Source organism: Elephantulus edwardii, unplaced genomic scaffold (genome assembly GCF_000299155.1).
Source record: "Elephantulus edwardii isolate Elephantulus edwardi_28Jun2011 unplaced genomic scaffold, EleEdw1.0 scaffold00020, whole genome shotgun sequence".
In the NCBI taxonomy this organism is placed as follows: domain Eukaryota; kingdom Metazoa; phylum Chordata; class Mammalia; order Macroscelidea; family Macroscelididae; genus Elephantulus; species Elephantulus edwardii.
This window is the reverse complement of record NW_006399770.1, coordinates 7,900,029-7,914,178: the sequence shown is the minus strand read 5'-3', so window position 1 is coordinate 7,914,178 and position 14,150 is coordinate 7,900,029. Positions and strand designations below refer to the sequence as shown.

Below are 14,150 nucleotides of genomic sequence, written 5' to 3'. Positions count from 1 at the left end.
GGTACGATGACTCAGTATATTCCTTCCATCTTCTTTTGATACCTGCTGGATCATTTAACATTCTGCCTAAAGCATCCTTGATTGTAGCAACTCGAGTAGAAATTATTTTATTAAATAAATTAACAGCATTAGCGCTGTCCTACAGAAAAAGTTTCTTTTTTTGCCCTGTATTTAGGGATGATATAATCTGAAAATCGCTATAAAAACCTCTAGTAGGAAGACAATAAAGAACACTATTAGCACCATTCATCTCTCAATGTTCCTTCCAAAGGATTGGAAATTTTCTTACATAGAAGCTATTTAAAATGCTTCAACAAACATGGAAGAAAAGTGGCATGTACCAATTATGATGACTGACTTTGGCTATGGAATTACTGGTGATTAGTTCTTATTTGCCTAACTGTACTAAGGATATCTTTTTATAATCAGAAAACACCAAAGAATAAAGGGGAAATTCTTCAAAGAAATATGGCGATCTACCTTTTTAGCTCAAGCAAACACTTTCATTTTAGTAAATATACAAATGTAATGATTCACAATTAACTTACAAATCTGATTAAATAAAAAAAACTCAAAAAGGAGTAATAGAACTTGGTAATAAACTCAATTAAAAAAGAAACTTTAAATAATTTTAATGAACAAAATTCAACAAGATGCCAAGGCTTCTTTTGATGCAATCGTAAATTAAGACAGTGTAGTACTGGTGCCAAAACATACAATGAAACCAAACAACCAAATCAAATTCGTCATCAAGTTGATTTTAATTCAGTGACTCTACAGCAGAGAATCTAATCAGAACCAACTCATAGCTGACCCTCCAATGGGTTTTCAGATGCTGTAACTGCATAGGAGGAAACTGCCCTACTTTCCTCCGTAAAACCACTGATGCACCTGAACCACCAAAGATGTGTAACAACCTTTGGCTGAGTAGTGAAAAACTACTTGCCGATAAGGCCACCAAAGCTCTCACAGCGTTTACAAAGCATTTTGTAAATCATTACGGTTGTAAACAGCCTCATCTTTCTTTGGCAGTTGGATGTTAATCATCATTTGAATCTTAATTGGCTATACCATCAGGGTCCCTTCCAGAAGACACTAAAAAACAGTGAAAAAGGATGAAATGGTCACTTTATGAATACACAATTAGTTATTCGTAAGGGGAAAAGTTAAATCTATACCACACACTGAACATAAAAATTAAACTTCCAATGTGAAAACCAAAACTTCCAAGAACCATATACTATGTAAAACACTGAGAGTAAGCAATCTTAAGGGGGGAAAAAAACACCAAAAATACTATTAAATTTAAGTTAAATGATACAACTTCTACTCCAAAAGTCATAAACAGAACAGGAATTATGAGAAGTACATGTAACTGACCAAAACGTTGGTATACACAAAATATCAAAATTCCTTTTAATAACCAAAAGCTTCAAAAAATACATGATTCTTTTTAAAACACCACTGCCTAAACAATAGTTAATTCAAGAAGACAAACCAAAATATTTTAACAAAAGGTGCAAAGAGCTTGTGTCAGAAAATAAGAGAAGAACTTACTAGGCATTTCTCAAGTTGGAAGAACAAATTCAAACCTGAAGATGCAATACTAAAGGATGTTTGGGCAAAATCTTGAACGACCCAGGAATACCAAGAGACACAGAGTCACTGTACTGAAAAGAACTGGCTGACATGGAATCTCATTCAGGGAAGTAGCATATAATCAAGTACTAATGGTAATAAAGGAAGAAGATCAGGATGCACTATAACAGGGAAAAAAATGGAAGTTGCCAATGATTTCATCTTACTTGAATCCATACTCATCATGCTTGTTCCCTGCAGTCAAGAAATCAAAATACATATGCACTGGGAATAGCTACTGTCAGGGACCTCTCCAAGGTGCTGAAGAGCAACAATGTCAGTTTAAAGACTATGGTGCAACTAATCCAATCCATGGTTTTTCCAATTACTGGCTATGCATCTGAAAGTTGAACAATGACTAAGTATGACGTAAGAAGAATACACACCTGTGAGTTGTGGTTTTGGAAGAGTACTAATTACTCATAGACTGCCAAAACAACAAATGTCTTGGAGAGAGGGCAATCAGGGTGCTCTTTGTGGGCAAGGATGATGAAGCTCTCTATCTTACAAGCTTTGGGAATCTTGTTGTTGTTATGTGCCACCAAGTTGCCTGAAACTTATTGTTAACCTATGTATAACAGCTCTAAACCCTGCCCTACCCTGAGCCAACCTCTTCCTACACAATTGAAACAGTCTTGGAAACTCAGCAAGGTACTGCCATGAATCAGAATCAGCTCAGTGATAGTGGATTATAATATTGAAGTAGCTCTGGTAGCATATGGTTAAGGCATTCAGCAGCTAATCTAAAAGTCAGAGGTTTACATGTTTAATGATAAATACATAAAAGAATAAAAGTATATATTAAACCTGTTTATAGGAGAACAAAGAACGGTCTACTTCCTAAACAATGAAAACTCTTATGGGACAAGTTCTACATTGTCCTTATGGGTTGCTATGACGTGGAATCTAATGGATGGCCGTGGGCTGGTTTTATTATAATATCCACACTTGAGGCAAGATTAAGACTGATGAGTAAAAATGGATGGTATGAACGCTAAAGTACCTACTACAATAAGAAAAGTTACAGCTAATCAACTAACAGAATATATAAAATAGAAAGGAAAGAAATCCAAAAGAAAGGAGTAACAAGGAAGAACAAAATGCACAAACAGAAAAGGACTAAGTAGATTTAAAATAAACCACATAAAACATCAAATGTAAATAGCCTTAAGAATCCAAGAAATAGGTTATAAAACTGGATTTTTGAAAAAAACCCTAAAAACTTTATGCTCCCCACAACAAACATATTTCAGATATAAAGATCGTAAGAGTAAAAAATGTTTTATTGTGCAAACATTAAAAGGCTTTAAGTACTTAGTACTATTAGAAAAAGTAAATATAAAGCGAAGACATTGATAAGGAGATGGCAATTCATCAAGAGTGTACACTAATTCTGAACATTTATACACATTAGATTTACAGCCTTGAAAATCCTATGGGGTAAAATACTTCAAAACTCCTAATGCCAAAATTATATACCCCCTCAATCTCATTGCTGTCCAAGTGGAAATTAACTCATGGCTGACCCTCCAGCAAATTTTCAGACACTATAAATTACACAGCAGGAAACTGTTTATCTTTCTCTCCCTGAGCGGCTGGTGGGTTCAATACCCTGCCTTTGGAATAGCAGTGTAAGTCCTTACCAACCAGAACTCCTGACAGACCTGTAAGGAGAAACAAATTCACCTGTACAGGTAAGACGTAATTATCCTTTCCCTAATAACTGATAGACTGAAGGACAGAAAATCAGCAAGGATAGGGTAAGTAAGACTAGAACAGCTCTACTAATAAATGTGACCTAATTACAATAATAAATAGCATGTATACATAACCACTAAAAGCAGAAAAAGTGTCTTATCAAAGGAGGTCCAGCATATTTTGGCTATTCAACAATCTCTAGTAGCTTTACAGGGATTCAATTTCAAAAAATATATTCTTAGGCCAGAATGGAACTATATTAACAATAAACAACAAAAAGATTTATGTTGTTGTTGTCACGTGCCGTTGAATGTGACCCAGTGACCTTATGAACAACAGATCTAAACTCTGTCTTACCCTGTCCCATCCTCATCACCTCTGACATAGTCAAATCCTCCACAGCCATCACTCTATCAATCCATGTTTGAGGGTCTTCCTCTCTTCTGCTGACTTTCCACCTTTCTAAGCATGATGTACCTTTCCAAGAATAGCCCCTCCTAACAACATGCCCTAAGTATGTGAGACAAAGCTTCACTATCCTTGCCTTCAAAGAATAGTTTGGCCACACTTTCTCCAAGACATATTTGTTTGTTCTTTTGGGAACCCAAGGAATATTCAGTGTTCTCCAACACCACAACTCAAAGGTATCAATTTTTCTGTCATCCTTAATTCTTTGTGCAAATCTCAGATGCATAGCTAGTGCTAGAAAAGACTACAGTCTGAATCAGGCAAACCTTATTCTTTAAAAAGACATTGTTCTTCAATACTTTGGATAGGTCCCTGACAGCAGACTTTCTCTCTGCTCCGTGTCTTTTGGTTTCCTGACTGCTAGTGCCAAGGATGCTGATTGCGGATCCCAACAAGATAGAATCGGTGACTATTTCAATATTTTCTCCATCTATCACAACATAGCTTACTGACCCAGTGGGTAAGAATTTTTGTCATCAAGAGGTTGAGATGTAATCTATACTGAAGGCTACAGTCTTTCACTTTCTACAGCAAGCAGTGTATATCATAATAAACTATGGTTAACACTGAGAAAAATGGGAATCCCAGAACATCTACTTATGCTCCTACAAAACTTCTAAGACCAAGAAGCTGTTATATGAACAGAGCAAGGAACACTCTATGGTTTAAAATTAAAAAGGAGTGTGTGGGGAGTTGTATCCTTTTCCTGTACCTATTCAATCTGCATGCTGAATAAATCATTTGAGAAGCTGTATTCTATGAAAAGGAATATGGTATCAGGATGGTAGGGATACTCATCAACAACCTGCACTACACAGATGAGACCACCTAGCTTGGAGTAAGGACAAACTGAAACACTTGCTACTGAACAAAGATATATGGAAACCTCTAAATATTTGGAAATGAGACACTGGACAAAATACTTAAAGATAATCATATAACCTACAAAACATCTACCAAGTTAATGGCATTAGCCTCAATACCAAATTAAAAAAAAATTTAAAAACCATAAAAGTATGCAGGAAAAAACTATGGAAAAACCAATATAGGCAACTGACAAACAATAGGGGGGGGGGAAGACATCGAAAGCAGATTTTTTTACTATAAAGTCAAATGTCCTGCTGAGAAAACTCAGGGAGAGAAATTAGGAGTAACTTGAGTAGCTTAGATGATTGCTAATGTCACTGTTTAGGAAAAAATGGAAGGAAGAAAAATTCAGGAAAATGAGAACTCAAGAATTCTACTGGGTCAAATGTTAAGCAATTAAATAAGGAAATACATCAAGTAGAAAGTTGGATTAGACACGTTTAAAGTTCAGTGGAGAAGTGTATTTGGATATCTATTTGGACATCTAGAAAACTTAAGACAGGTGAAGTCAAGGAGAAATGATGCCAGCAAAGGACAGAGAAATAATCTAGAGGAATGCAGTGCAATCAAAAATACATGTGTCACCTACTCACATCTCTCTAGAAGATAAATCTTCTCATCCTGTTTTAATAGGTTAACAATCATGAGCTATTCCAGTCATTTTATGTCTTATAAAGTCCTTGCTCCTAAAGACTCTCCTAAGACTAACTTACTCTAATATCTTTTCTTGGTATAGGTTTCCCACCTTATTCATCATCTCAGTTATGGTCAAAATTTTCTTTAAAATATTTTTATAAACCACTCGCATATAAATTAATTGTATTCCTATAAACAGTACACCCTAGTATACATAATTTGTAATTTCTAAAATTATCCACAGTAGCATCCTTACAGCTATATATCAATCCAAGAATGTAATTATTAAACTCTCAGTATTTTTGGAACAGCTCTTAAAATTTACAAACCACAAAATAAACATTAGTTATCACTGATGAGTTAATGGCAAGGAGTTGTGCTGCCAACCCAAAGGCATGTGATTCAAATCCACAAGCTGCCCTGCGGGAGAAACACGGTCAATCTCCACTTGTGGGAATACAAAGCCTCTGAAAACCCACTAAAGGGTCTTCTGGTCAGTTCTGTACATAACAACACTGTATAATTTAGTATGGACATGTTAAAAACATCTTAGTATTTTACAATCATATTATTCAAATTCACTTTTCAAAAACAGATTGCCCCTCTCCAAAAATATTCTCAAGAATATCAGATCTATGAATACAGTTTTAAGAATTTAAAAAAATATTTAGCACAGTCTTTAGTACATCTTCTCTAGGTCACTACATTTAGTGTTTTGTTTTTAAAATATGTTACTACATACATCAACTATTTGACTACTAGAAGTTTTAAGCTCTGGTGGCATTGTAAATATGGAGTTGTGCCACAACCCAAAGGCAGAGGGGTTAGAGTCTATCTGCTGTTCTGAAGGAAAAAGATAGGCAACCTCCTCACCTATAATTTACAGCCTCAGAAAATCCACTGGAGGGTCAGCTATTAATTAGTTCCAACACCATGGTAGTGAGTTTGACTGAGTCTTAGAACATGTGTCAGACTTGAGAAATTAAAGATTTTTAACAGGATCCAACAAAGTGAACAAGTATGCAAACAAAAATGTGTGATATACCAAGGATCATACAACCAAGTTAAAGCCTGCAAACATCTAAGGCCAAAGTGCCAGAACTAAGGATTCAAAGACATTTGCCAACCCAAAAAAATGAGTGAGATAAGGACTCTAAATGATCTCTACGATAAGGTGTCCTGTCGATAAGGTGTCATATAGTTCTTTAAACAAAAAACAAATCAGCTAAGACCATAATTTCAAGCTAACTGCCTACACTGGGGTGGGGTTATCCCCTCCCATTTTTAAGGATCAGTCTTATGACCCATTTTTAATATGCCTTATGATTGGCAAAATGATTTTGTTTTCATAAGGTAGTAAAAAAACTTAAAATCTTAAGATCAATAAAATTATGTAAAGAAAACCACTAACTTACTTATTCAGAACCACAGTTTCCCTTAAGAAATTTGGGATAATATTTTTTTAGTCACAGGGCATCACACCTGAAAAACACTTTTAATTTCTTGAACATTCTCATCTGCTTTAAAATATTTATCTCAGACGTCTGGGAATTTTACAGTTTAATTTTGCTAGCTATGGCACAGTTTTAAAAACCTTACTGAAAACTTCCATTAACAGAATAGCTGAGGTAACAATCCAAAGTTTATTTCATAGTCTCATCCTACCTTCACGCCAACTGCAACCTCAGTGACAATTCTGTAATGAAAAAATAAAGTTTCAACGTCATTAAATTTTTTATAGATTTTTATTTATGTTGCTTATCTTTAGTTTATAACTCTTCCATACATCCATAATACAAAGACAAAAAAAAAAACCAAAACAAAACAAAAAAACACCAAAAAATAAAACAGATGATCCATGACACTTCTCTGCACTATTTTCAACCTGGTTTTAAGTAGCTTTCAAAAGGGGGGGGAAAAAAAAATCAGCAAACTTAAGACATTTTTACCCAATACTTTATTCAGCAAATTCCCAAACACTGTTAAGGTGTATGCCACTTCTGCATGGTCAAGACACTCAGATTAATAATTTAAAATTAAAACAACTTTTCAGTAAATACTGGTGGAGCAGGAAACTAATTCCAATATATGTTTTGCTATCAATTTCCATGCTGATCTGGGGGCACAATGATCTTCTCTGGATTTGTTTCACCATGTAAAATAATCTCCCAAAACTACTTAAATTTTCAGTCTTTTAACAACTTTCAAATGATCTTCAGCTCTTAAAATACATCAAACTCTACACCTAAAGTAAAATATAAATTTCTATTTTACTTACAAACCTTCAAGTATCATCAGTAGGGATTAAAGCGTTTAAAAACACCCAAATAGTGTGACTACAGCTCGCTTTTCTCCCTTAAATTAAATGCCCTTTGTAACAATGGGTTAAATGATCAAGTCTCTTCAGATGTGGTGCGTTTAGGAGCAGACAGTGGTCCATACACTCTCCCTCTGCCCCTAGTTCTCCCCTCACTCAGCAAACTATCTCCACTTTTGGGGCTCTAAGAGATGCAGCACGCTTTTGGCCTTTTTTTTTGGGGGGGGGGTGTAATCGTTTTGTGCTTCTTCCCCCAGAAACTGGACAAAGTGTCTGCAACGATGGCCCTGTGTAGACTATCGACTCTTGTTTCGGCCATGGCTGTGGGCCTTTGCCCATGTGACTGATGTCGACCACAAACATTTCGTTTTCTCGATGATTTAATTTCTGACCCTCTTGCCAAGCCTTCAGTGTCCTGAGGCCCCACAAAAAAGGCATTTTTCCTGCCTCCCGCCCCCACTCCCGACTCCAGTGAAAACAAAGGAGTATGACATCTGCCCTCCCCTTTCCTCCCGCCGCCGCGCGGCCTCCCCGCCCCCCAGCGGCTCCCACTTTGCTTTCCCGGGAGCTCCCGCCACCGGCATCTCCCCCGTCAGGGCGGCCGGGGAGGCCGAGGATGACCCGCTTCACAATGGGGGCCTCGCTCCTCTGCCCTCAGGAACCTCCACGCAGGCCTCTCTCGGACCACCACTCCCTTTACACTCCCGCAGTGGCTCGGGTTCGGGTCCCAGGTTACGGATCGAAATGGCTCCTGGAGGGGGCAGGGACCAGCCATACGTCCAGGGGTTCCCACCCCATCCCCCGCTGCCGAGCCGTTACCCTCTCCCTCTCTGGAGTGGTCCCCACCGCCATCACCCCAAAGCCTTCCCCGCCTGCATAACCCGCTTTCTTCTCATTTTCTCGATCAGAGCCCGCCGGGGAAAGCAAAGGGAGGGGTGTGTGCGATGGGGCGGGGGTTGGGTAACGGCAGCCCAGCCCTGGGAGGGGCCGCCAGAGGGTTTATGCGGGACCCCTAAACAGGCTGAAGGAAGCTCCAGCTCCTCTCTCACACACACCTCCTCGCTGACCCGGTTACATACCCGTCCATTGCCGAACCGGACAAAGCTTCGCTCACAAGAACCGAGCCACGCAGCCAGTGAGACACACAAGCGGCGAGAAAATGGCGGACAGAGCCCGACGGAAATTACCGAAGGTGCCAGAGCGCACGGGGCAGCGCGCGGCGGCGGCGGCGGCGGAAAGAGCCGAGCGCGCGGGCGCCGGGCTGCAGGCGGCGAGCGGCGGGACTCGGGGACGTGGGGGAGTGGGCGCCGCCGCCTCTGCGCCGCCGCCGCGCGCCTGGGTCCCTCCGCCCTCCGCCCAATGGGACGTGGCCTGCCGCTGCGAAGCATGGCGCCTAAGGTTTCTTTTGTATGTTGCGCTGGGAATGGCTGGTAGTCCAATCTGAGTGATGAGGATGGGACACCTCCTTCAGGTCCCCACACCCTCTGCCCTGGACTTAATGAAAGTGCCCTCTAGTCTACACTTTCCCCCTAAAACCAAATTACAACTTCAGTTCCTGGAACAGTGCAGGCAAAGGGGAAGGGGGGGGAAACCAAACAGCCTTACTCCCGTGCTTTTCATACCATCTCTTCCATCAAACAAAAAAAAAAACTTTTCAATAAGACCCACTGTTCAATAAAACCATGCTTTCTGAAGCAAGTCGATCTTATCAAACGGAAAATAACGTCCAACCTTGACACTTGCAGTACCTTCTATGTTGAGTGGAGGAACGTTTGCATCTCACCTCAGGTGCACTTTATTAGGTGCACCTGTAGCAGATGTGCGCGATAATCTGCGACAAAAGAACACAGGTTCAGGGATTGTCAAAGGTTTTTTGTTTTGTTTTTTTTTTACTGAAAGTGTTCCTTAAACTAAAGGTCTACCATTTGGAGCCTTGAAAAGTAAGGTGGGGATAGGAGTAGCTGAGTCTGAACTCCACAATGTGACTCATGCTCTTAACTTTAATAACATATTTTTTTTTAAATCTCCTTTAATATACTAAAGTTGGGAAAGGCGCCTAAAGAATTTGTTCAGTGAGTGTGACTTTGATCAAATTCTCCCTCCCCTCCTACTTTCACTTTATTCTTAATACACACAGAAGCACTTTTGAACCCTAAGAATAAAAAATAGAAATATAAAATATGCCCTATGGCTGTTGATTGTGGAGCCAAGGAAACTAAAGCTGTTAACCATCTTGATCTCTTCACGGTCTTTCATAATGTTGCCAACACCAGTGGTGAGAATCTTTGTTTTCTTGATGTTGAGCTTCAATCCATATTGAAGGCTGCAGTCCTTGACCTTCTACAGCAAGTACTTCAAGTCCCCCTCAGTTTTAGCAAGCAGAGTTGTCATTTGCATAACGCAGATTATTGATGAGTCTTCCTCTAAGTCTTATGCCACATTTCTCATAGAACTCAGTCTCCTGCATGAACTGTTCTGCATATACATTGAAAAGGTGTAGAAATATGGCACATCCCTGGCGTAGACTCTTCCCAATTTTGAACCATGCAGTGTTCCTTTACTCTGTTCTGATGACTACCTCCTGGTCTAAGTATAGATCTCACATAAGCACAATCAAGTGTTCCGGGATTCCCATTCTTCTCAGAGTTAGCCAGTTTGTTGTGATCTACATAGTCGGTTGCACAGTTAAATCAATTAAATATGTAAAAATTATTTGCCTCAGTGATTCTTAATGCTTAGGAGGGGAAAAATTAAGATCCCTTTTCTACAAGGCCTTTCTTTCCCTTTAACTTAACAATTGACTTGTGAGCCATAGAGGAGCTATTATCAACGCCATTAACAATTACTTCTCCCATATTTATGGAGTATACATGTCTTCACACTCAATGATTGCATATATAAGCTCCTAAAGGGCAGGAACTAGAACTTAATTCTCCGCATTTCCCTCATTCATTCAATCAACATTGGTTCTACTGTAACTTAGAAAACCCAAATTATTCCATCAGAGGAAGTCTGTATTTAGGTGCTAGAAAAAAATTATAATATTCACAAATCTCACATTTTCCTTTGTTTCTCCTAAAGGACAACAAAGTTACAAGCAGATACTAGTCAAGACACTTTTTTATTTAATCCCATTATTTTCTAGAAAGAATTTAAGATTGTTTCCAAGTCATGACATTTAAAATAGGTGAAATAAGGCATCTACTGAAGGACAAAATATAACATGTAAACAATTATGAACAGTGCAATAACGCCAGGGCATGTTGATTAAAACCTGAATTCACATCTGAGCTTTCATTTAGGAGTTGTGTGTGATCGTGTATGTTCATTGAACTCTCTAGGAAATTATTTCCCGCACTGTAGAGTTAAAATAAAACCTGCATCCTAGATGATTGTGAAGTCTAAATATCTTAATGCAAGTAAACCACTTCCCTAGCTGAATGGCTTTACTATATTAACTACTCAAAGAGTCCTAGGAAAATAATTATTATTGTTATTACTAACTTTAGAAGGAGTAATGCACAAATTTGGCTCTTGGATTTTTAAAAGCCTGAGATGTTGTTGTTGTTGTTGTTATATGCCGTCGAGTAGCTTGGACTCATAGGGATGCTATGTACAACAGCCCTAAACTCTGCACTGTCCTGTGCCAATTGCACCATCTCCAATACATCCATCCCGATTACCCCAGTCACTGAATCAATCCACCTCATAGAGGGCCTTCCCCTCCTGCGGTGTCCCTCCACCTTACCAAGTATGATGTCCCTCTCCAAGGACCAGTTGCTCCTTACAACTCCAAAGTACATTAGAGGGAGCCTCAGAATCCTTGCCTCCAAGGAGCCGGGCAGTTTAACCCTTTCCAGGATGAATCTGCTGAGATAGTCATAGAAATTTATATAAAGATTTGCACAAAGTTTAAGTATGTCTTCAGCATAATTAGATTGGCTGCTATCTAGTGGAGTAAATCTCAAAAAATGTCAAACATAAATTTCTAAAACCCTTCAAAATCTAAATTTGTATGGTTTTATGGGTTAGCCAGGCGGTAGATTATTAATCTCACCATTAACAGATGGCCAGTTTTTATCATATACAATAAGATTATATTAGTGTTTATGGAATCCCAATAAAATAAGGCAATAAAAAGTCAAGTACTTGTACAGTATTATTTTCATATCCTATCTTTTTTGCAGTATAATGATCTTTCCCTTCTGAGTGGTAAATTCTCTGACCTTTTGCAGAGATTTACACTTATGTGAACAATAATAAAAATCTAAATTTCAGTGTATGCTAAACCAAACTGAGGTCTAATATCATTGCAATAAAAATAGGATGTAGGATCTTGTTCAAAAGTTTCTTATTTCACTCCTATGATTGTTGTTGTTGTTGTTGTTGTTGTTGTTATGTGCTGTTGAGTCCCTTGCGATTCATAGCGACCCTATGTACAACAGCCCTAAACTCTGCTCTGTCCTGTGCCAAGCGCATTGTCTCCGGTACACCCATCCGGATTACCCCAGTCACTGAATCAATTCACCTCGTAAAAGGCCTTCCCCTCCTGCTCTGTCCCTCCACCCTACCGAGCATGATGTCCAAAGTATGTTAGATGGAGCCTCAGAATCCTTGCCTCCAAGGAGCCACCTGATTTAACCCTTTCCAGGATGAATCTGTTTGTTTCCTAGCAAACATACCCTCAGTATTCTTCCCCAGCACCACAGCTCAAAGGCATCAATTCTCCTTCTATCCTCCTTAGTCATTGTCCAACTCTGTGATGCATAACAAGTGATAGCAAAGACCAGGGCCTGTATCAGATGCACCTTAGTCTCCAGAGAGACACCATTGCTCTTCAGTACTTTGGAGCGGTCCCTAACAGCAGACTTTCCCATTGCAATACGTCTTCTAATAAAATATGCCCTATGGCTGTTGACTGTGGAGCCAAGCAAACTAAAGCTGTGTACAATCTCAATCTCTTCACCATCCGTCCTGATGCTGCCAGTTGGCCCAGTGGTGACAATCTTTGTCTTCTTGACATTGAGCCTCAGTCCATATTGGACGCTGCAGTCCTTGTCCCTCTGCAGCAAGTGCTTCAGGTCCTCCTCCGTTTGAGCAAGCAGGATTGTGTCATCTGCATAACACAGATTGTTGATAGATCTTCCACCAATCTTGACCCCACATTTCTCCTCACAGAGCCCAGCCTCTTGGATAATCTGTTCTGCATACGGATTGAAAAGGTATGGAGACAGGACACATCCCTGGCGTATGATTTTCCCAAATTTGAACCATGCAGTGTTTCCTTGCTCTGTTCTGATAACTGCCTCGTGGCCGAAGTATAGGTTTCTCATTAGCACAATCAAGTGTTCTGGGATTCTCATTCTTCTCAGAGTCAGCCACAGTTTGTTATGATCCACACAGTCAAACGCCTTTACATAGTCAATGAAATACAGATGTACATTCCCCTGGTATTCCCTGCTTTCAGGTATGATCCATCTAACATTAGCTACAGTATCCCTAGCTCCTATGACTATGATTTCATAATCACTTTTCTTTGCTTATAGCCCAAGACATTTAATGTTTTGTGCTGCATTTTCCTCTTATAAAAACAGTAAGAATAGAAACAAGTAGATAGTGTTTTACTTATATAAATACCTTTAAATAGGTCACGCTGTTGTTGTTTGTCATTGAGTTGGAGCCGACCCTTGGGTGACCCTCCAGCAGGTTTTCAGAAGCAGTAAATCTCACAGGGAGGAGATTACCCATTCTTCTACTACAGAGCCCGTGGTGGATTTGAGCCATATGCCTTTCAGTTTGAACAGCTTGTAACCACTAAGCCAGCAGAGATCCTTTAAAAGCAAGGAGAGTGAAACTTCATCACAAGGATAGTAAGATTTCATTTCACATACTGTGAACATTGTGTCAGGAAGGGCCAGTTCTTGCAGAACGACATTATGCTTGAAAAAGTGGAGGGAAACCACGAAAAGAAGGACCTCAGTGAAATGAATTAACTCAGGGGCTGCAACAGTGGGTTTAAACTCAGTGGAGATTGTGGGGATGGCACAGGGTTGGGTAGGGCTTCCTTTTGTTGCACAGAGGGCTACAAAAGGTTGAGTTGGAATGGAACTAACTTAATGGGACCTAACAACATTCTAAACAAAGGGCTATATAAAGAGTTTCTGAAAGTCAAACAAAGCAAACAAATAGATAACAAATAGGTAACAGAGATTAACAAATTGGTTACTGAAAAATAAAAGCATATATTCTCACTGTTATTTAAAATACAAGATATTACCTACAACCAGGAGAAGATAAAGTAGATGAATGGGATCTTCTAAGAATCAAATCCCTATGCAACTCCAAAAACTTCTCCAACAAGGTAAAAAGGAAAGCCACCGACTGGGAAAAAGTATTTGGTAGTAACATATCAGATAAGGGACTTATATCCAGAATTTATAAAATACTTGAGCACCACAACAAGATAAAGGTAAATAATCCAATTGAAAACGGGCACAGCATATGAACAGACACTTCACCAAAGACA

At 39.2% G+C, this 14,150-nt stretch overlaps 1 protein-coding gene across 5 annotated transcripts in view; it reads right to left on the bottom strand.

Annotated features, from left to right (window-relative positions):
- PTBP2 (polypyrimidine tract binding protein 2) overlaps positions 1-8,957 on the bottom strand; it is a 90,986-nt gene extending 82,029 nt beyond the window's left edge. For 2 of the 5 annotated variants that reach the window (XM_006882426.1, XM_006882427.1), the window contains exons 1-2: positions 8,704-8,758; positions 6,973-7,003 (exon numbers count right to left, since the gene is read on the bottom strand). In XM_006882426.1, coding sequence (XP_006882488.1) covers positions 6,973-7,003; positions 8,704-8,711 — 39 coding nt within the window. In that variant the 5' untranslated portion in view covers positions 8,712-8,758. Of the gene's footprint in view, positions 1-6,972; positions 7,004-8,679 lie in introns of all 5 variants that reach the window. The other 3 variants (XM_006882429.1, XM_006882428.1, XM_006882425.1) reach the window with 3 other exon arrangements.
- Positions 8,958-14,150: the final 5,193 nt, after the last annotated feature.